This window comes from Babylonia areolata, chromosome 22 (assembly GCF_041734735.1).
Source record: "Babylonia areolata isolate BAREFJ2019XMU chromosome 22, ASM4173473v1, whole genome shotgun sequence".
Classification (NCBI taxonomy): Eukaryota; Metazoa; Mollusca; class Gastropoda; order Neogastropoda; family Buccinidae; genus Babylonia; species Babylonia areolata.
Window position 1 is genome coordinate 34,264,246 of NC_134897.1, and position 24,234 is coordinate 34,288,479.

The 24,234-nt window shown below is 40.8% G+C and overlaps 1 protein-coding gene across 2 annotated transcripts in view; it reads left to right on the forward strand.

Annotated features, from left to right (window-relative positions):
* The window catches only part of LOC143297284 (uncharacterized), a 34,032-nt gene extending 14,766 nt beyond the window's left edge, over positions 1–19,266 (forward strand). Inside the window, exons 8-13 of one of the 2 annotated variants that reach the window (XM_076609553.1) lie at positions 1,897–1,965; positions 2,534–3,666; positions 4,751–4,802; positions 5,314–5,412; positions 7,769–7,856; positions 19,015–19,266. In XM_076609553.1, the coding sequence (XP_076465668.1) occupies positions 1,897–1,965; positions 2,534–3,666; positions 4,751–4,802; positions 5,314–5,412; positions 7,769–7,827 (1,412 nt within the window). In that variant the 3' untranslated portion in view covers positions 7,828–7,856; positions 19,015–19,266. Of the gene's footprint in view, positions 1–1,896; positions 1,966–2,533; positions 3,667–4,750; positions 4,803–5,313; positions 5,413–7,768; positions 16,766–19,014 lie in introns of those variants that run through there. The other variant, XM_076609551.1, reaches the window with a different exon arrangement.
* Positions 19,267–24,234: the final 4,968 nt, after the last annotated feature.

A 24,234-nucleotide genomic window follows, 5' to 3' on the forward strand; every position in this document is an offset into this window, starting at 1 on the left:
ACATCGCTGCAGGCACCATTTCCCGCCAGGTTTCCCAAGTCATTCGTAGAGCCTACTCTCATGCACACAGGGATATCAGCTGTCTTCATCCCAGAGCACACGAAGTGCGGGCCATAGCTACTTCGGCTGCTTTCCAGCACTCAGTGCCAACGCAGCATGTCTTGGAGGCAGCCTTCTGGCGGTCTGAGAATCCCTTCATCAACTTCTACCTCAGGAATTTCCGTATGACCAGGGCTGACGGTTCCAAGGGGATTTCCTTTGTCGCGGCTAACACTGCCGTCTCAGTTACAAGGGCTCCCCATATGAACCAGTAGGCGTTGCCCTCCTCCATTTGCTTTAAATTCTGCATCAGTTTGACATGGTATAGTATATGACACCAAAAGGAGGAGTTTGTATTATACTCCATGTTTGGTGTTAAATATACTTACCATGTCAAACTCGAATGCCCGCCCGTCCGTCCCCGCGTCTCCGCCGTGGTTCTCATGGGGCATTTTTGTTCATGGCCACGGAATGATTAAGCACTTATAGTTTTTAGAGGCGTTTGATTGGCTGAGACCGAGTGGGCCCGTCTTTTCACTGTTAGCCGCGCGAAATTTGGCCAAGCAGAGCAAACCAATAGGCCTAGTTTGCATCAGTTTGACATGGTATATATATTTAACACCAAACATGGAGTATAATACAAACTCCTCCTGTTGACACCAAATTAGGCATAAAAATAGGAAAAATTCAGTTCTTTCCAGTCATCTTGTTTAAAACAATATTGCACCTCTGGGATGGGCACAAAAAAATAAAAAGTGAAGCCTAATTATATGCAAACTGCATTTACTGTTATACTTATATTTTTTGTATTCTCTAAACATAGCACTTTGATCTGATATTCTGACCCAACAACAAGAGCAGTCATTATTATCATTTTCTGTTCAAACAGGAACTAAGCATGGAAGTTTTATTTATTTTGCAAACGTTTTTGGTGCAGATAGTTAAAAAGGGAAATTACTCTGTAATTAAAGCTAGGGGAGTTAATTTGCTTTAAACTGATCTTTCTCATCTTAAACATTACATTTTGAAATTATATTCAATACATAAAAAGCTTGGATTTTTTTTTTAAGTGTATCACGAGTGAGTCTTGAAGGCCTTGCCTCTCTTGTTTATGGATGTTTTTCACTTATGATTTTCAGGGTTTTTTTCCTTTTCTAGAAGTGGAAATTTGAAACAAGGTCCTTGACAACTCACCCCCCCCCCCAAAAAAAAAAACAAAAAAACCAACAACAAAAAAACAACCCAAAAAGGTCCTTGAGCATTGAAGATATATGTTTGGTGCACAAGGTATAGAATTTTCTTACAAGGCAGATTTTAAGTCTTTGTTATGTGCTTATGATGATAGCAGTATTCATTGCTCTGAAGATGATGGAGTGTATATCAAACTTCTATGCTTAGTTAAAGGTTGATTGGAATTGTTTTCTTTCAAATCCTGGTTTTTGGTTCAGAATTTTGATATTTTTTTTCTTTCTAAAAATGACAAAAGATAAGAATGTTTCTCTTCACAGTTTGGGATCACTGCTGTTAAGCAGATCTTATTGACATCCAAAACCTTTATTCTTATCACTCAGGTCTGGAATTGTTCTGATGTCAGGAAATAAAAGTGCAGACTGTGTTGTATGTTCTGGCCCAAATCCTCTTCCTTTCCAGGCAGGGTTAAAAAACAAACAAACAAACAAAAAAAACAGGCAAGGAAAAATAACTACAAATAATACAATATGGAGGAAACAGAAGGAAGCATATGGCCGACACTGCAGAAAGTTTATTTGTTTCTTTTGCTTTGGTATGTTCTTCATAAGTTCATATGATCTTATATGAAGCATGAAAATGTTTTGATACAAGACTTGTGAATTTCAGGTGGATTAAAGTCAATTGGAATGGGCTTGGGATCTGGTGGGGCACCTCTTAGCGGTCTCAAAAGCGGTGGTAAGTAGGAAATAGTGTCTTGTGGCGAGTGCAGAAACGTGAGGTTGCATTGTTGTTGATCAAAGGGCTCAGTGTGTTTTGATAAAAAAAAAAACCTGCCTTCCTAAAAATAAGCAGTGATTATATGGCTTCTCATCAATTCACAAATGCACATTTTTACATATGCTCATTTAGTTATTGCTGGAAAAGAGGAAAGTGCTACTTATTTTTTTGAGTAAGCGTTTTGGTTCTGTTTCTTTGGTCAGTTCTTCTTTCTTTTTTTCAGTTACTGTATTTTATGTACAAATGTAAAATATTGGATACAATCTAGAAATGATGACTTTTCAAGTGCTTGATATTGCATTCAACTAGAATTTCAGTGGCTTGAGATACACAATGGGCCAGCTTTTACAGTGCTTTTACATTGACATTTTGAACACTAACCACTTAATAGATACACTTCAGGTATTCTTTTTGTCATGTACATCCATAGATGTTACGTCTCGTCTTATACCATTATGGGTATGAATAGAACCTATTTGGTAGGATGTATGGGGCATTGTTAACTCCAAAGTTTACTTGTGTGCAGGTTTGGGTGGAGCTGGCTTGGGGCTGGGAGCAGGGGCAGGGTTAGGAGCAGGCGGCCTGGGGGGAGGTGTGAGCCTTGGAATGGATCTGGGTGTGGGGGCACTGGGCATGAGTGGGGCAGGGGATCTTGGAGGGCTGGGGGGTATCCCTACCAGCATGACAGGTGACCTGGGCTTAGGCCTTGGAGGCAGTGGTGTAGCTGGTCTGGGCCATAGCAGCATGGGACTTGGAGGACTTGGGGGCAATAGCCTGGGACTTGGTCTGGGGGATTCTCTGCCCACTAGCAGCATAGCATCCAGAATGGGCATGGGAGATGGCTTAGGGATGTCTGGTCTTGGGGCATCCGCAACAAGCGTTGCTGGCGTTTCTGGTCTGGGGGGTCTGGGCCCAAGCCTTGACAGCCGTGCTGGCTATGAGGAGAACAGGAGAAACATTTACAAGTCTGGGGGAACACGCTTTGACTCACCTGGCAGGAGTGGGGGCTATGACGACCGCCAAGGGTCCAGCAATTTTGATTCTCATGGCCGAGGAGGCATGGACAATGGAGGCCGTGGTGGGATGGATATGGGAGGCCGAGGGAACATGGACATGGGAGGGAGAGGAAACATGGACATGGGAGGCAGAGGAAGCATGGACATGGGTGGGAGAGGAGCCATGGATATGGGGGGGAGAGGAGCCATGGATATGGGGGGAAGAGGCGGCATGGATATGGGAGGAGTCAGGGGAGGCATGGATGGAAGGGGGGGGATGGACATGGGGGGCTCCAGAGGCGGTGTGGACATGGGCCGGGTCGGCATGGAAAACGCCATGGCTGGGGGCCGAGCAGGGCTGGACATGGGCAACCAGGGCCGCTATGACTCCATGGGTGGTCGGGGCAGCCTGGACAATGACGGCCGTGGCGGCTATGACTCTATGCGAGCAGGTGGAATGGGTAGCATGGACATGGGGAATCGTGGTATGGACTACGATGGGGGCCGTGGTGCCTATGACCAGGGCCTGAGAGGTGGCAGCTATGACACTGGTCGTGGCGGTGGCTTTGATAAAGACCGTGGAGGGGATATGGGCAGTGGTCGAGGTGACTCCAGAGGAGGGGGACGACAGGGACAGCCACGCTGCACAATCACCGTCAGGAATGTTAGTGGACTTGCTTGTATTGAGAGTCATAATGATAATAGCAGTGTTCTGAAGGTTACCACAATGTGGTGCTAAGTAACTATGATTTTTAATGATATTTAGATTTCTTTGTTTTACTGTTATTTAAGCTGATGAATTTTTTGGTGTCTCCTTCAGTTCATTCTGAGACAGTTGATAAATCTTCACAAGGACTGGATCAGTCAGGTTGACAGTAGCTGTTTCAGGTTGTTTTGCAGTACATTGTTAATATTTCTAAGCTGTTGGACATGACTGTCATACATGTATGTTGCATATTGGTTATGTGTGGCCGCATTGTGGCATGTTGAACCAACTACAATAGTCACGAGTCTGATGGACACTTCACTGATTCTAGTATGGGTTATTTTGCAGAAGTTTCAAGTCTTTCCTACATCACAGATTGAGAGAATATTAATTTGAACTTTAGGTCTCAGTGAAGAACACAATGATAGACACCATTTTGCAGCCAGGAAAAAAAGCCTGGCACAGTGGTTTCAGAGTGTCATGAGTATATTGATTGTATAAAAATCTAAAGAAGTAATGATTGGAAAATGTGCATACTCAGAGATGCCAACTATTACGATATCGTCATATTTTGTTACACTCGATCGAAATTTGTTCTGATGTTACGCCAATGTCAAAATTGTTCTGACAAGTTCAATTTTGACTACATAGCATGGTCACATGCTTTCCTGTTGTAACATTACCCAGCCGCTCAAGACCTATCGATCGCGAGGCCAGGGTAGTCGCTTCTAACCTTGGTCTCACATGATGATGCTCAACTGATTGCGTGCGTGTTTACATTGAAACAGCATTAAGCTTAATCATTTGCTCTAACAAGGGAGAACGTGGCTGAATCAAATTGGAGTTAGAGCCCATGTGTTATAACCAAATTCAGAATGTTCCTACCAAATTTCCTGATTGTTCTTACAAACGCTTGACAGAAGTTGGCATCTCTGCATACTGATAGTGTAAAAATCTAGGGAAGTACTAATTGGTAAATGTGCTTGTACACTGATATGTTGGTGTGAAATGACATGTACCTTGATGTTGTTGACTGTGCCAGATCCCGTTCAGCATGTCCTGGCAGGATTTGAGGGATCGTTTCCGCGACATTGGTGAGTACCTTCCTTGTTTGTTTTTCAGGATAATGTGTGTACATGACCCTTCCCCCTAACCAACCTCCGTCTACACAAAGCTGTTTACTCTTTTGAATAGATGAGTTCATGTATATGCATAAACGTTTCTTTCAAAATACAACTGTATTATAGAATAGTACTTATTTTCAAGACATTGAAGGTTTATATTTTTCTGTACTGCTGTTTGCATTTTATTTCTGGAATTATCTCACAGGCACAACTTGAGTGTCAGCCTGAACTGACTAAATGCATCCAACCTTGCTGGTCTGAATTAGCAGGAATGAGATGCACTTATCATTATTTTCTCATTTTTTGTACAATGTATACAATATACTGTCTTCTGTTTAATCCAGTTTGGAAAAAAAAAAAAAGAAATCTTATTTATTTAACTTATCCAAGAAAACAAGTGCCATGAATCAGTTGGCAATGTGTGTGCACACATGTACTGTATTTTTTAGAGTATGAGAATGAGAAGTATGTGTACGTGCAGGAGAAGTGAAGTTTGCAGAGATTCTGATGGACCAGGGGCGCCCGACAGGTGATGCTGTAGTGCGTTTTGGTACAAAAGAGGATGCAATGAGAGCCATCAGTATCCTTTCATGACTGCAGTGATGCATTCTGGTTCTTTGTTTTGATTCTGCAAACAGTCCTGTGGTGTTTTTTTGTGATGTTGAATCTGGAAAGAACATGCCAATGTACTCATTATTTGAACATTTAAAAACAGTATATGGTGTATTTTGCACTGCATTCATTTCTTTATTAATGTGAACAAAAGTGTAGTTATTATTTTGTCTCTTTGTTTCTTATAATGTCCTATTAATCCTTGTTTATATTTTCTTTTCTCTCAAACGTAACTGATAATTAGTTCAGTACCAGCTGCCAATGCAAATCATCACGGACTGAAGACTTGGAGGACTGTGTTTGATTTCCAGCAGACATGGGTTTTTTTTTTGGTTTTTGTTTTTTGTTTTGTTTTTTTTGTTTTGCTTGCAGCCAGCTCCTACCCAGAGTAAAGTGTGCTGTGGGATTAAATGGAAAGACTAGGATCGCACAGTTGATTATCATCCACTTCATTGGTACATCTTTGAAGGTGTTGCTAAAATTTCCTGACCAACACTGCAAGTGTCTATATCTCATGGGTCAGGTTAACGTTGGAATATCATTATGTAAGGAAGCATAGATAATCTTGTCACAAAGTCCCAGACCTAAAATGTACCTCCATAGCAACATTGTCATAATCCTCCTCCTCTTTCCATCATCAATGAAAACAAAAGTGTTTCAAAATGCTATGGCCTTTTATGCCCTGCTCTCATAGTAACCTCAGTTTTGACCCCCTTGCACTTCTGTGTTTCGGGTGAGTTCTGTCAAGGTCTTTGGTGTTGGCAGATTGATAGGGTTCTGTAGTTGGAGGGATGTGGTGGTGGTCTCCACTCTGGGGAGTATGCTCACTCAGTCTGGCTCCACAACTGAGCTCTTATTGTCATTAGTGGGGGGCTCAGTTAATGGTGTCCTAAGTATGTTAAATCAGAGCAGGCATTGCTGAACACGACTAAAGTGACTACTATCCGCCTATGCAGAGAAAACGAAACTACAGCCGATAACCTCCCGGAAGTAGGTAACCTCCCCTTTCTCCCGCTGGCTAGCGCCCTCTTTTGACAGCAATATGACATCACCAGTGCAGCGAGCAGGGAGAACAGGAAGCGGGGAGGACGGGAGGGTCTTAAATTTGGGTCACGGAAAGTATGTTATTCAAACGTAATTTTAGATAGAAAATTTCCTTTTAATTACACATACTTAACCGTGACCCAACTAGTGCAGAATAGCGTGACAAGGTGGAGGGCTCGCCTGTTCTACTGTCTGTATGCTGTGATGGCCTGTTGTGCAACTACCACAGAAGCGATGCCTCTTGAGCCATCATCCCGCAGGCGTGCGACGTCTCTCTGGTAGAAGTCGATGAGCCATCATCCCTAAAGCGATAGGTGTCCCTCAAGTAGAATTCAACGAAAATAGAGTGTGCTGTGTCACCTAAGGATATTGGTGTGGGCAAAGACAGAGGTCCGCAGCTGTATTGTGGGGGAGGTCTGTGGACCACAGCTGTGCTGATAATTGTAGCGCAAAGAAAATCGGGTCGGTGGGTTGAATCCACACTTTACTGAGAGCCCTTCGAATCAAAGGAAGGGAAGGAAACATGTACCCTTATAGGGTTGTCTCATCTGAGCGTGGTTGAGCGTCAATGCAAGGAGGTGCACATGTGGTTTGATTTGATGATTCCACATCAGATGTGGGCCGATAGTGGAAGTGATTTTTGTGTTTGAAGGAAACTTTAGCACGAGACAGAGGTAGGTCGCCATGTTGGGCTTGCCTTAGGCATGACAGCCAGATCTGTAGAGCACCTCCATGCGAGCTGACAGGCGATGGGCACTCCCCCCCCACTTTTTTTGTCATTGCCAAAAAATGACAGCACTGGTATGTTGCCTATGCATAGAATGGCAGACATTCAGCAACAAAAGACTTGATGTCCCTGGTGTCTCTGGGACAGGGTTGTGTAATTGGCCAGGTAGGTACCATTACGAAGGGGCATACGGAAGGCTTGGTGGCTTCTCTACCCGAGTGTGGCATGTTGGAGCAACCTGCAGAAAGTTGTCAGCAGTCAATGGCTGGGTTGGATCAGGCTGCCGGAGTCTGCACTAGTTGGGTCACAGTAAGTATGTTATTCAAACATAATTTTAGATAGAAAATTTCCTTTATACAAGTTTCATCCTCATATCTGTGTTCTCCCTTATGAGTGCGCAGAACCCGCTGGAATCAGGCTTTAGTTTACAATTATTTGCTGAAAGAAATTTAGATTGTTCAAGGTGGTGAATATTTCACCGGGTTATGCAGTGACAAGAGCTATATTATGCATGTGCCGACAAGACTCTATCTTTTCCTTAAGCGTATTTCAGATCTGGTTGATGGCACTCGCATTGAAGGTCGCACTGTGCGTGTGGTACTGCGAAACTGAACGGTGTCTCCCATTCACCTGGGAATGAGGTACTTAGCCACTGTCTTGTGTTGGTGTTGTGGATGTTATTGACAAGACCACTGGTGGCGTTGAAAATGTGCCTGATAGGTGGCACGGTTCTCATCGACATTTTATACTGCTTGGAATTGTTTTCATCATCACAACTGGCGTCAGAGCTTAGACATTTTAGTTCAGCTGTGTGTACTATTTGGACATGTTTTTAGTCTAAGTATTTTGGACATGTTTTTATGTTAAAAGAACTGTTTGTTTTGTAGTGTAGTCGTCAAGTGTTCTCATTTTTACGTCATGATCGGAATGGTTTGTTCAGAAATCTTGGGAACACATTCTGTATGTTAATAGTTTTGTAAGCAAATATTTTAGGCACCGTCATTATTCAGTTTGTTTTAATTGGTACTGGGGGTTTTTTTTTTTGGTTGTTTTTTGTTTTGTTTTGTTTTTTCTTCATTCATTTGATGAACGCTGTGCTGAGAATGGAGATTATTCTTCATGGCCATTTTCTGGGAATTTGCTTCAGTGCTGTGCTTTACATCGGTGTATGCAGCTGGATGGCTAGTTCACTTGGATGCAATTTACCCTGAGGATTTGGGAAGCAGGTTTCCTGAGGATTGGGAAGTGGATTCCATGACAGATGAAGATGTTAAGTGATCTGCTTGAAGATTTGGGAAGCAGTTTGTTTGAGGATTTGGGAAACGATGCTTGTGAACATTTGAGAAGCTGGTTATCTGACTTTGCCAGTCCCAGATGATAAGTAGGCGATTTGAAGAAAGAGTCCTGATGAAAGAGCTCTGACATGGCTACTGGGAGACTTCAGGTGGTTTTCTTGAAGCAGTTTAGTTGTGTAAGAATCTTAGGATTTGGAGAGAAACAAAATCAGATGACTTCATGGATTACTTAAAATTTTTAGCCTTTGTTTTCATTTATTGACAGGTGTAGGACTGAATTCAGCTGTGGATAAAGAACTGGAACAGAGGTCAGAATTTTTGGCAGGAGCAGTCCTGCTGTTGATATTGGCAGCGTTGTTTTTACTTTTGGTCGGTGCGCACCCTGTTGTTTTCCATGTAAGCATGTATTTCAGTTAATAAATGTTCCATCGACTTGACGACCTTGGTGTGGTTTTTCTTTTCTTTTCAGCTTTCAGAGTGTACAGATGGATGATTTGATGTTTTGTTCTTTGTGGGTTTGTCTGACCACTTTGTGAAACAGCATCTTCACAGCACACCATGGCCAGTTGGGAGGCTATGTGTCTTACATTAAGTGTTCATTTTCATGGCAAATACTCCTCACAGAGTAGTGTAACTGTGGTTTTTAGATGAAACCTTGAGGGGGAGTTTGCAGGATAGTTTTCATGATATCTTGCATTTTTGCAAACAAGAATAAAAAATGGACAGGCATGGAAACGGTTGAGCTTCATTTTAATTTTCTGTCCAGCCTGGGGTCTGATCTGGAATTGAATTGGATGCTGAAGGAAAACATTTACAGAATCAGAGGTTCATGCTGTTGAAACCAAAGAGTAGCACATGAGGCATGGAGAGAAAGCTGTTTGGGATTGTAAAGAGATTCAATAAGTCACAGACAAGGTGGAAGCTGCCACCAGCATCGTCTCTCTTTCATTACTGATTTTGTAATACAGCATTTTGTAAAAACAGTAGAGAATCATATGGTAACATAGATTTAAAACATTGTAAGTGAACAACGGTGGTTGAAGTTGTTAAACTTGCAAGATAGTTTACTGATTAAAATGTCTTCCCAGATATATATTGGGGATTCCCATTCGGTCAATAAAGAATCATTCTCTGATCTCTGCGGTTTAAGACGTAAGTGTTTTGAATGAAGGCAAGTACTTCTCATGACCCACAGTCTTGATGCAACCTCTTTTCACAGGGCTGCATGTTGTTAGTCATGATACCAGCCAGTTGTCAGAAGAACCAGCTGCTGACATCGACAACAATTGGTGGTGAACGTATTCTGTGCATTTAGCATCCAGTAGAGTGATTCACACTTGGCCTCAGCTTGATAGTTATTCTTCAGGTATGGGGGTCTGTGAAATGACCAACATACAGCTGTGGGTGGTATATAGAAACTTGATGATTGAAAGGGCCAAGTATTGCAGATAGATGAGGTGGAGTGAAAATCATAAACATTTGATTGATGTGCTGAAATCCTACATTTTGGAGGAACTTAGAAGGCAGAAAACTTTGGACAATCAACTGCTCAGGGGAGTATGGTAAAGCACAGCAGCAGACTCTTTATCACTTCAGAAATTATGAAAATCATGTTTATTTTCATAAATTGAAAAGAACAAATCAGGGTGGAATAAAGTAAGACAGAATGAAAAAAACAAAAAAAAAAAAACTCAAGCTGTCTTCCTCTGCCCACAGTTGCTGTTCTCTCATTTGCCACTTGCAAATACCCTCCTTCCCTCTCTCTCTTTCTCTCTCTTTCTCTGTCTCTTTCTCTCTCTTTCCACACACACACACTCTCTCTCTCTTTCTCTCTCTTTCTTTCTTTTTCTTAAACAGACTGACATACAGTATCACATGATACTGTGTAAGAGAGATGCCACTGAAAAATACCTGATGCCTAAACTTAGCTGAACTGTGAATTGTGGACCTCTGTGGATTTGGTCGAACATCCTGCTTTACAAAAGTCTGCATGGACGAAGGGTGGAAAAAAGGAAACCCTTACCATCCTCATTTGTCGCATGACTTCATGACTGTGCAGATAGTTTTGTGGAGGTTTTGTTTGGCATATTTTCCACTGATCATGAGAATTTGTCTCGTGTTTCTGGACTGTTCAGTGAATCTGGAAACTTGAGTTAGGTCAGTATAACTATAATCAGCAAGCAAATCACAACTGGTTGGAATCCTGTAAAAGATTGATTTTGGTTAAGGCCAGAAGAGGAGGAATGTCCTGGATTTGTTGACCATGAAAATCATCACTGTTGTGGTCTTTTTGACATCAGTTCAGATTCAGGATTGTTGAGGTGCTTTGGCATGGATTTAGGTTGAGGACTGCATCAGACAAAGCATGTATAGGGCCAGTTATAGAAAAGGAAATGCTGTTGTGGTTTGTTGCTCATTGATATTCAGCTCTGTAAAAAAAAAAAAGTCATTGCATATTTTTTTCCCTGCAAGTGCTGTCTTTTTCATGGCAGACTCAACCTTCATGAAGAATTTGGCCAAGGATGATTTCTGAAAAGGGAGCTGTATCATTTTTGGACTGCTGGGTGTTTTACTGGACTGTTTAGATACCATTTGATGCAAGTTCTGTGGATTGTTGATTGCTGTAGTCTTGATTAGACTGTGGAGTTAGCAATGCAAGTTGTAGGTGCAAGTGAAAGCATTCCAGCGGAAAGCAAATGGTGTGCTTTTACTTTGGTTTTAGGAGTTGAGCATCAACAGTATTTTAACAGTTTTGAGTTCAACAAGTCAGTGCTATATCTAGTATCTTTGTTGCAGTTTGCAATACTTACATCATTTTGTTCAGTTTGTTTTATAACTGTTTGCCCAGTGTTTCATTTGCTGATTTATAATTGGCACCAGAAAAATCTGCCATTAAGGCCTTGGATTTGTTAATCTCTTCATGACCACACAGAACTGATACCCCTGTTTCCTGGCATGATGTAGTGGAGGGAGTCCAGAAGTACTGCTTGCTGATATATCATTTTATATACCTGAACTTCATATTCTGAAAGAAAAAAAATCTCTTTGGAATCCACAGTTCACCTCTAGTTTTGTTGGATGTTTATTTCCGGCATCACTTTTCACAGTTTATGGGATTGTTCAAACCATGTAAAGATATTGGTAAGATGCATCCTTTTGTGGACACAAAGGAACAAACCCAACAACCTTCAACACTGGTATGTTTTTTTCTGCAAGTCAATGAAATTCATTGACCATACTCTTGACTGGAGTCACACCTTGGAACACCAGCTGCAGAAGGTGTCTGGAACAGAAAGGTGTTCTTCAGATACTTGTTCCTGTTCATGGCTGGACTGCATCACATTGTATTATTTACATTGTACTCCTGGACTGCTGAAGCACTTTTGTGCTGGGTGGATCGTCTGACTGCGGTTGGGTGCTGAATGGTCTACTGCTAGAAACCAGAGCAGGTCGGTGGAAGTGGGTAAGTGGAGATTTTGCATTGTTTGGGGTCTATGCTATAGTGGACTGTGAATGTTTATGCACTTGTTCCATACTCAAAGAGGCTGCTCGTTAACAGTGGATTGCAAAATACTCTGTTGACTGATGTTTATGATTGCAGGAACCCTTGCCAAAGATGGTTGATACTTGTTTTATATTTGATTCAAAACTCTAGTTGATGGATTTGCAAATTGCAGGTAATCCTGATTGGTTGTAATATCTTCATAGTCTATGGGTTTGGAGCTTGCTGTGTAATTCTTCTTGACGAAAAGATTATAATTAGATATATCTTCACAACTTGGCCGATATATTTTATTGACTGACAGAGGTCCTGATTGGTTAGCATCTTTGGATATACAGAGGATGGTACTCCATTATTTTAAGTTTGGGATTCACAGGGAATGGTTGTTCTAAAAGTCATTATCTGCAGTGACTTAGTGAACAGATACAGGCTGCTAACTTAATAAACATTTGAAAGGTTGAATGAATAATTAACTGGACATGAATTTGCTGATGTGGTTTATCACTTCTTGAATGGATGTATAAGTACATATAATAGTGCTTGTTATATGCACAATGCAGGTTTACAGTCTCTTTTTTTTCTCATTCAGCTGGGTTTCCTGACTTTAGGATGTTGTCAGCATTGCATACCCTTCAGTATCCTTTTGCTTGTTAGTTCTACCGAGGCTTCTATGCCTTCAGAAATACTCGTATGTTTTGTAATTGTATTCCAAGCAAGGAGCAAGTGAGGAAGATGAACCATCACAGAAGAAGAGATAAGTTTAGAAGATGTGATTGATGTAATCACTATGTATAAGCAGGGTAAAGAAAACTGAAATGTTCTTGATGTTGGTATGATCGTCCAGTCTGAACAGAATTAAATCTAAGGGGAAGGTAAGGTCACACACAAGAGTAAAATGATCACAGATAGGAATCAGAAAATGCATTGTTGTGAGAACGCAAGGCCAGGAAAACAAGATGCTGAAGGAGAGGAGGAAGTGGTGGCATGTGAACCTGCTGCATGGTGACATCCCAGGAGATCCCCCTTAAACCAGCATGTCTGAGGCAAGAGGTATCTGTCAGGGAGAAACAGAAGAGGATAACAGGACCTCTAGTAAACCTCAAACATGACGTCCTGGAGTCATCATGTGGATAAATGCGGAAGGTGACGCCCAGGTTCTGACTTCATGCGCTTGTCTTCCAGCTTTATTTTCTTCACAAGCTTGCGTAAGTGGCTGTACTGTCCACCAAAGTTACATCTTTGCAGTATTTGTGCATCATCTTTTGTCTGCAGCTTGTGCTTGTGCATTTGTAGTGTGGTTATTGTTTTCTGGTACTTCCGATGTCCAATGTTACTGTTTCCTGCTTATGTTGTGCAGCAGCTCTTATCAGGATTTTTAGAAACTTTTGATTTCACCGGTGATTGGAACTTGTTTGTGGACATGCAAATATTTCTGACAGAAGTGGTTGGATGATGGGTTTGTGTCTTCATCAACACCACTTGTTAATTGGGCTGTGGTCAGAGTATTTGATGATGATTACTTCAACATGTAACCTGGAATATTTTACACTCCTGAGATACATGGGAAGAAAAAAAATGTATGATTTTAGGTGTGATGATGACTGTTCATATGGACCGATGCTCGTGGTCATGAGGCACACCTGAGGTCTTTTCGGTTTCTTTTTTTTTCTGTTATACCAGACACTTGTTTTGGTATATTTGAATTCAGAATAAAGCTTTGGAATGATAGCTAATGGTGAATCAAAAGAGGGATGAAGGCTTGAGAGGCAAGCCAGTTTTGATGATGACACAGTTTCATGCTTCAGAGGTAAAAAATAAAATAAAATAAATAAATAAACGAAAAAGGAGAAAGGAAAAAATAAGAGAATCCTGCTCAGCTGTGTTGCTCCATTCAGTTCTGTGCCAAGGGTGGTAGGACCTGCTTTAAAGATTCTCTTGGATTATGGCTTCTTGTGACATAATTTCCTTAAATCTTTCACTATCAGCAGTGACTTTAGTTAAGTAGACAGTTCACCGTCATAGGCAACTTTAGTCAACATCAAGGGGCTGTCCTCTTCAGCAGGGTCCATGTCCATCTGGCTGCCTTCATTTCATCCATACATCTTGACTTCTCCATGTCTTGGTCATCAGAATTATTGGGGAGACTAGCTCCCCAGAGGCTTTCACCTGCTTGTGTCATCGGCCTCTCTGAAGAGAAGCATCACTGGACTAAGCTGCTTGGAGTTGCTGGTGTGGTTTCTGTAATGCTGTCATTCTTTTACAGGACTGGGTTGTTTGTGTAGAGCCCAGCTCCTCAACTTGAAGGACCAGGGATCATTCTTTGTCTAGCATCTCTTCCTTTTGCTCAGTCTGACTAGGAGGGCCATACCGGGAACCAAGGCTCCTGCAGGCACAGCTCTCATGGTTATTGAGATGCAAACTTCCTGACCACGGCACAGTGTCGATCCAGGCAGGTGGCAAGTAAGGTGGGTTGGGGATGTATTTAGTTATTGTCAGTTCACTGAATAAAATTAACTCAGACTGTTTTGACCGAAAGCAGTGTGTGGACTGTCCTGCACATATTGGTGTGTGGACTGTCCTGCTCATCATGGTATTGATTGATTTGTGTGCATTGCGTTTCACAATCGTTATTGAAAACTGCTTGAAATTTAGGGTGTACACTGTTACTGTTGGCTTGGACTAATCACACTTTGTGTTACTGACTGATGGATGAAACTGCCAGAGGATGTGAACATGTTGATGTGGTACAGACTACAAAAAATATGCAGACTGAAAATGCTGGAGAATCAGGATGACGTGGTTGACGCTTTTGGAACTGCTTAATTAGCTGCAGCTGTACAATTTGGAGACCAGTGGACAGCATCGTGCAAAGGTAACCTACTTTGTCTTGCTGTGATCTTCAAGGTAGAGTTTATCAGGTATCTCCTTTTGTGGGCTTACAACTTAGGCATAGTAATGTGTGGAATGGCTACATGTAGATCTGGATTGGAAGGTTGGCTCTTTTTTTTTTCTTTTTTTTTTTTTCCTCTCAGTCCAGAGTTGTTTTTTTTGTTGGATGTGTGTCACCCTTTACACAAACATGCGAAAGTGTATTTGGTACTGTGATCAAATCTGCCTGTGGAATGAGCGAATCTGTTGACCTGTCCCACAGTTCAAAAGGGAGGTGGCTGGAAGTGGGGGTAAAACTATGAGACATGGGGTCTGTACCATGCATATTTGATCTTCTATATACACTGGGAGTAACAGGTCCTGCACAAAAAGTTGACATTGGACAATTGGAGACTGGAAAAATCTTCATCTTTCACTCACAAGGTGTTAATGGGATTTGAACCTTTGACTTTGATGACATGAATGATAGAGTATCAACTGTCTGTAGCACTTGGCTAACGTATTGTTTTATCTGCTTCCAGGTTCAGTTATTGTGTATTGCAGTTGTTTCCAGATTCACTGTTGATGGTACATAACAGGGATTTGAAGATGGGAAACATTTTCTGGAAGTGCTCTGTATGCTTGAGATTGGGAGAACAATTGCTGGAGTGATACTTGAACACATTGTTAGATGTCAGTTGGACAGGACTCTGTGTGTCATCTATCCATTGGACTGGGAAGAGTTGGAGGTGATGAAATGTGTTTATATTGTGTCATCCATCGTATCTTGTTCTGTTTCAGCTTGGCAGCTGTATCATGATTTCCGAGGTAAAATATTCAGTGCAAGGAACATCTTGGTCTGATGTATTTCTTCACAGCTGGGTAGGCGTGGACTTTATAAGCATTCAACTAACAAGCCAGCATGGACATGAAGGGATTTGATGTCCAGCGTATTTAGAAATCTTCAGAGTGAAATTTAAGCAGCTTCTGAGTGATTTGAATGCACAATGGTAATGGTAAGATATTATTAGCCCTTACTTAAACACTGTTTTGTGTGGTTTGTTTACAGTGGTTTAAGCTAACTGTTTGAAATGGACCAAGTGAAGTGGCTGAATTTGACTAACCTTTTGAAATGGACTGACTGAAGATGGGTCTGATACTCACCATATTTTATGTTGAAATCTTAACTGTCCAGTCAAGACTGTTACATTACTCAGTCTTAATCCATTCAACCGTAGGGAGTTGGCAACCTTGGCAGACTTCCCTGTCATACTGATATAGAAAAATGCAGAAAATACACTGAAATTGACTGGGTTTTTTCCTCCACATTGCTGGACACTGCTGGAGATACTGCAGAAGTTAGTTCCCTTTATTTGCATTTAATGCATATGTACGAATGTGGAAACAGTTTTGATGGAGCGAATTTCAACTTCCAATTGATGGAGCGAATTTCAACTTCCAAGCAGTGCTCAGAAACAGGGTTCAATGAGTTAATACATTTGCCTTGTTTGTCCTGTGTTTCAGAGCCAGATTAATTTGTCGTGTGATCCATCATCGTCATGAAACACGAGTCAGTTTTGTTGGTCTTAGACTCAAGTGGTATCTGTTCTGATGGACAGGTAACTCCAGAGATTTGTCCAGGTTCAGTGTTTGTGTGTATCTTTGGAGGTTCTGTCAGGCAGGGATATTGATTCGTTTGAGGGAGATGGATGGAGGTCTGCAAAGAACATGATGTTGATTCTTTCCTAAAATTACAAAATACTTCATTAAAAATAACAAAACAAAACTTGCAGCTGTTATGCTTGAAGACAGGAAAGAGTAAAAGGATTTTTTTTTCTTTTCTTTTCTTATTCATTATTTAAAAAAAAAACAAAAAAAAAAACAACCTATCTGGATGCTCTTCAACTTTTAAAATATTACTGCCAGGTTCTGTAAAACAGTTGTGGGGGAAATGTTGCCATTCCCTTGATGGGGACCTGTAGAAGTACTGTCTCATAACAAACCTGATTTAAAGTATTTAATTAATTAGAGTACTTAATTAATTAATCCTTTCAGCACCAAGCCTATTTTATGCTCAGTGACAACTATTTGCCAAGGGATTTCTAGTCACAGAGGGTAATAATTTTTTTTTAATAGATTTTTATCTAGTATGCAAACTACAGATAGTGTATATGCCCTATACTTTTCTGAAAGGAAAATGAAAACACTTTTCAATTATAGCAATTTCACATGAATTTAAAGATTTTGTGTTTGGAAATTTCCTTCAGTGATGCGGATGAAAGTTGCTGTCCTGGGGCACATTTTCGCACACTGGAAGGGGATAGAAATCTCTATCTTGGGGCACTAAAGAGGTTACATTCTGATAAAAAGAAAACGTGTGTCTCAAGCAGAATCTTTTCTTTTCAGCATTCAAGGACTGCAGTTCCCATTTATTGGCATATGTAGTCAGTGTTCAGAAGACAGCAGGAGATCTGAAAGGATATGATAATTCTCCTGTGTGCTTGTCAGGTTTGCAGTCAAAATCCTGCAGTGTTGTTCTTTCATTGATGGACAAGGGCTTTTAGTTTGGCTGGTGCTTCTTTTTCCCATATATCAGGATTGCTTTGTCAGGGTTTTCACTATCAGTTGTCTTCATTAAAAACATACTGTCCAAGGTCTACAGCTATGCAAAATCTCCATCATGAACTGGCTCTATTTTTGAAAATGATGTTCTTTATTTTATTTCATAATTAAAATTTTTTTTGTTTGTTTGACAAAGATCTTTTCTCTGAAAGTATGTTGTTGGGAGCAGCTTTAGATGGTCTGAGATAGACTGATGTGGACTGTTGTTGATGGCCTTTGATCCAGCAGTGATATGTGATAATATTGAGTATATTTCATGATTTGAAAAGGTATGAGGAGCTCTTCATGACGTGGATCAAGGAACACTTCAAACAAAAATGGTGACTGAGATTTTTCTGTCAACATCGGATTGTCATTTGTCCAATATTTTCTCTGCGTTTTGTAGTGAAGTGTCGGCAGAACCTGTCCTGACACATACTGCTGGCAGCCTGTGTGGTATCGTTGGTGTCATCACTGCATGTTTGTGTTTATCTTGTTTACCATGGACATTTTCTGTGGACCTAGCGAGGCTGCTGGTACCAGTTTGGAACAGTGGTGGACATCGGTGACATGTTTTCAAACATTCACTGGACTTTGCACAAAGTAAATAAATGGTGGTGTTTCATGAGAAGAAAGAGAATCTTGAATGCAGTTAAGACTTGGGTATCTTTTGTCATCAGTTGTTTATGTTGTTCTCTGGTCATTGGTTTATTATCAAAAGTTTTGATTCTGAGTGATGCTGGGAACATATTGGTATGGGAACAATTTCGGCTGAAAGAAGTTTGCAACAATAGCTTTGAGACATCATTCTTTATCAACACTGTAATGTGGTGAGTTCCATTGTGATGGATGATGTTTAAAAAAAAAAAAAAAAAGACTCTTCTAATTTGAAAACAAATAAATGATCTGAATATGTTTCTTCATTGAAAATGACCCTTGCTCCCATCATGGTTTATCATTGTGAAAAATTGATAGCTGTTTGTTACATGTTTCGTATCATTTCTCATCCCTTTTCATCACATGCCATTGTTCACAGGTGAGTATAGTAAGTTAAATAGTGACTGTTGGTTGCTGTTATTTGTTAAGAGGTGTATGCAGTAATTTTGAGTAAATGGAGCCATTTTTTCTCCATCTTTTATGGTTTCCTATTTTCTGTTATTTTCACAAAGCAGTTTGAAATGATCTGATTGTGTGTGTGCATGTGCATGCGAATGTTGAGTGTTTGTTTTTACAACAAGGAGCAAAAATAGAGCTGTGTTGTTGGTTTTTTTGGCGGGAGGGTTAGGGTGGGAAGGCCAGTCTCCAGTCAGTTAATTTACAAGCATCTCTTTCCACTCTCTTAGGGTTTTTTTAGGCCAGTTTTGGAATAAACCCCAAATCTTATTGGCTCAGCTGGCACAAATGCAGTTTCATTATTGAGACACATGGTGCTTGTAGCCAAAGAAATAAAATGGTTGGCAGTCTTTTCAGGAGCAGTTGTTTTTTTTAAATCTGTTTGGATAACAGACATGTTTGAATAAACTATCTCTACAGATGGGTTCTTATCCATTGTGGATGGATGACAGCTGGGCTGGATCTGGTTGTTGGAGCATTTCAGTGGGGCTGAAGAGACCTGGCCTTCTTTGACAACCGTCCTTCATCCCTTCAAGACGGCAGTGTCACACCTGCCTAGTGGTTATCTGCGAGCTGATGGTGTTGGCACAGCAGACCACTTCCACAGAGGGACCGGCTCACATGGCTTAAAAGATGGATCACTCAACAAGCCTTAACATCAGGACAAGACTGGTGAGTCGACAGCTGTGGTGTGCTAGGTGCAGATATTATTTCAGGTCATGCTTGGAAAGGTAGGTGTTTAGACAGCATTGGTACAACCATTCCTGAAGAGACATGATACTTAATGTGACAAGAAGAAGAACCTATGATTATGTAGAATCTTAGTAGTAATCAGCTTTGTGTGCTTTGAGGCAATTTGAGCCTTCAGAATAGGCAGTTTTGTTGTTGTTGTTGTTGCTTTCTTTCCTCTTCTTTATGTGGTCCAATTAATTTTGCTGTAATATGAGACATCTGGTAGGAGCAAAATCAAAAAGTGGAATGCCTGTAGTTAGTCAGCAGCAAGATCTCCTTTCGTGTGTGTCCTGGTGACCTAACATCAATAGCTCCCTGTGGAATTTTGAGACTGGGACAGTGATTATTTTATTGTGGGGCTCAGGATGAGTGGTATAGGGAGTAATGCCACAGAAACAGCAAAAACAACTAACAAAAACAAACCAATAAAAACAAAAAACCCCACAAACTTTTAGAATGTTTAAAAAACAGAAAATATACTGATAAAAGAAAGGGACAGATTAATGTTCATTCAGAGAATGAGTCTGCATAGTAATATTTAAGGTATAAATTAGCTCTGAATTAAATAATCAGACCACATATAAGGTGTGTTACAATACATTCACAAATATCTGAAATAAGAGGCTTTCATTGTTTCTCCCACATATCTTCCCAATTTCCCACTCCTTCCCAGTTTTAGATGAAACAATAATGGACCCATTATGCTATAAAGCTGCTTCATTGTTTACATGTGTGTTTCAGCATTCAAAGAGGTCTGCATTAACTCGCGTTTATGTGGTTGCAGAAAACACAGGTTGCAGTCCCAGCAGCAACTATAGGACACACTGGAGAACTGGCTGTCAGCCACTGGGGGAGTGTTGAGGAATCAGAATCAGACGATAATGAAGTTGCTTTTGACACAAGGAAGCAGACAAAATCAAGGACATGACTGGAGCAGTAGTTTTCTGGAGGATATCTAGCGAAAAACAGCTTGATCATTTGTTAAAACTCACTGTGCATGCTCAACCAAATCGTTTTCTTGAAAATGCTAAGGGGTATTTGTTGTGACATGTTATCTACATCCTGTGTGAATTTATGGTTTTGTTTCTCGCCTGTGCAACTGCAGCAAAGCAGAATTCCATATATTTAGGAATATCTACAGAAAACATTGCCTGTGAAACCTGCCCTCAATAGCATACCAATGAACTCCCTTCTTTTCAAAATAGAAATCAACAAACAATGAGGCCAGGAGATGAAATGATTAACAAATAGTAAAGAGTGGTAACTCTCTCCATTCACAAGGTACAAAACTTCATGTCAGTGCTGCCTATGCTACTGATTCAGCTACCACACAGGTAAATAAAAGGTACATTGGAACAAACCCAGACACTTCCTCAAAAAAGGAAGCACCGGGCCTGTCCCTATACCGATCATTTGACATGTGCACACAGCAGCAAAGACAGAAGAAATGTGCAAACACAAATTAGCTTTTATTCGAGACTGGCATAGCCTAATTAATCCTGAACAAGCCACACAGAACACATGGACAAATAGAAACTAAAAAATAGTGATGAAGATAAACAAGGAAACTCATGCAAGAACAATGATTGTTTTTCTTTGTGGAAGCTTCATATGCAATGTAATGAAAGTATTTCTGTAAAATAGAATAAGATAAGGGTCTGTGGCACAAGTGGGTTTGTGAATTGATTTGTTTACTACTAGTACTACTAGTACTTGAGTAGAAATGTAGATTTCTTCTGAGTTGTTATGAATGAAATTAGGTAAATGACTGCTGCATCAGACCTTTTTTTCTTCTCAGTTGCCAGAGCAATGTTGCCTGATAACGAGAACACCCTAATGATATCCAGATTTCTTATCTTTGTGACTGAAACTAGCTGAATTTTATTTTCTTGCTTGTGCAACAAAAGCCCTGCATGCGAAATTTTGGTGAGCAACTTTTGAAAAGAAAGGCTGTGCACTTCTACATCTGATTGTCAAGTTGAAGGGAATACGGTACAAGGCAAACTGAAATAAAATATTGTGAAGAACAAGTGGGTGTGGGTCTTGTTGATGGTTGAAGTGCAAGTCTGGTGCTGAAAGATTGATGAACGGGGTGTTTGTAAACATGTTAAATCATGACTCACAGATGAACAATGATAAACAGCAGAAAGCAGAACTGCATAACGCACAACACCAGAAGCTTGTGTGTCTCACAGGCTCATGATGCATCACTCAATAGAATTATGCATGTGCACACACACATATGTTGATCCCACAAACTAGGCACATGCATACATCTGTACAGTTATATGTGGACCTATCTCCCATAATCCAACTAACACATGACATTCATGCACACATACATATTCACACAAAAGTATGCACATGTACACACACAAACCCAACGTACAAACTCGCACAAATACACATTACAGCTCCCACAATCCACACATGCATGAGAGCTTGCACTCGCATATGCACAAACCAGCTCGCATAAAGCTCATACACATGCTTTTCCACAGGCACTGGCACATGCCAGGTTCCACAACATCCATACACACATTGCCATAGTTTTACCTCAGTGGTTACAAAAATTCAGTGTACCACTCCAGGATTATGAACATAAGTAATATTCTTTAATTTATTGCATTTGTGAAGGCCCAGAGAGATTCTGCTTCATTTTAAAGAAGTCAACAGATTGTTGATTTAGAGATTAATGGTGGCTCTTGCACTTGCTTTCAGGCTGGATTTACAGCTGCTCCCTCTCAATTTTTTTCTGTGGGGTGATTGTTGGTGACATCAGATTTTCCCACATGAAGGCTGCTTTTTGTCGCTGGCATTGAGTCTGTCAGCTCGCTCACTTATTTTCCTTAACACCTGCATGTCCAGGGCAGTACATCCATGTAAGCTTTTACATCTGAATGCTGCACATTGCCTCATGCCACTCTGGGCTCCCAATCGCAGGACCACTTGAAATTTTTTTTTTTTAAACTCCTCATACACTAAAACGATTATAACTTTCTGATAGATTTCTCAGAAGCTTGCCATAACATCAAGAACTACTTGTCCAGAATACCATTAGAAAAATTAAATGAAATTAATTTTTTTTTAAAGTAGGGAAAGGTTAAAGAAGCCAATAAATCAGCTGTTGCACTGATCCCTTAAGAATGACTGGTAAAGCTGGATAGCACCTTCCAAGTCTAGTGCTACTTTCAAGATGGTTTGTGAACAGTACATTCATGGAGGTGTCAATACATGCAAAGTGATCCATGTGCTCCAATACATCTACATTCAAATAAAAATACGTCAGAATGTGTTCCAAAGTTTTGCATAGACTGTCTCATCTGGAGTAACATTGAATGAGACAGGTTTGAATTGAATGTAATTTTATTGTTGAGAGTGCAAAACAAAGTGCTGTCTTTTGCTGGAATGACGGAAGATCCTGTGTCGTGACACCATTGGGCAGAACTGTTTCTGGACACCTGCAGTTCTTTCTTGAGCATTTTTTGAAGTTTTGGAAAGGCCATCATCCGCTAAAGTAAGCACATGAGCCACTCAATTGTCCCAATCTGCAGGCCCTTTCATATAAACTTTATGAAGAACGGGAAAGAGTGATCCCTATGGTAGTCTGACTGAAAGTTTACAGGATGCAGACATCCAGTCTTAAAGGTGGACACAGGATGATAGTTCTTTCCTGAAGTGTCTCTGCTTTCAATCTTGTCATTGTCAATTTAATTCCATACTTTAGTAGCAGCTTTAATCATGAGTTATGAAAAATGCTATTTTGTATGCACCTTCCAAGTCAAATCCTACTGTTAATGTTTCTTTTTTGTGTGGGGGGTTCATGGTCAAAAGAGAGGGATTGTGAAAGACAGACAAAATTGGAGTAAACATGAAATGGGGAAAATGGTAAGAGATTAGGACAGTTACTTGGGGTGTAATGGGGAAAAATCACACGCCTTAATAGGGAGACGTGGAGAGAGACTGGGAACAAAAGCATGCACCGTGTGTGTGTGTGCGAAAACTCTTATCGCAGTCACTTGCCTTGTTGGTATGTTATTCAGTTATGTTTCTGTGTACTCATGTGAATTTCACAGATCAGTTCAGTTACTCAAGCAGGCGTCACTGTGTTCAGACAAACCCATATATGCTACACCACATCTGCTAAGCAGATCCCTAACCAGCAGCGTAACACAACGCGCTTTGTGAGGAGAGAAAAAAGTGCATAAACAAATAAATGGATACGTCATTAAATGAATGAATAAATAAATGAAAAAACAGAAAGGTAAGCAGATAGATCATAAAACAAAATGCAGGGGAAAACGAAAAGCAAAAAGACAATAATGATAATAAATAAATATAAATAAACATACACACACACAACACATGCAACAAACAGTTTCACAGATATGAAAGCACAAACAATAGCGCACAGGCCCAACACTCACATAAAAGTACGAGACCCCCCTCCCCACCTCGACCCCCACCACACACACAAACACACACCGGGTCACACCGTCTTCCACATTAGGACCCCCTCTCCCACCCCACACTCACATTCCCATGTATAGCAGCTTCCACGGCGCACACACACACAAGCACATTCATACACACACACACACCGCACATTCCCATATTCATTAGCTCTCACATGGCATTACTCAGCGTTGACAAGTTTGCCACTGCCAGCAGGAACTTCGGCCTTACCATCAGCATGAGGAAAAGCTGAAGTTCTCCAACAGCCAGCCCCAGGGAAACCCCACGTTGAGCCCAACATCACAGTCAATGGTCAGAGACTCAGTGCAGTGGAGCGGTTCACATACCTTGGCAGCACACTGTCACGAAATGCGACCATCGACGATGAAGTGAACGTCAGGATTGCAAGAGCAAGCACAACCTTTGGTAGACTCTATGCAAATGTCTGGAACA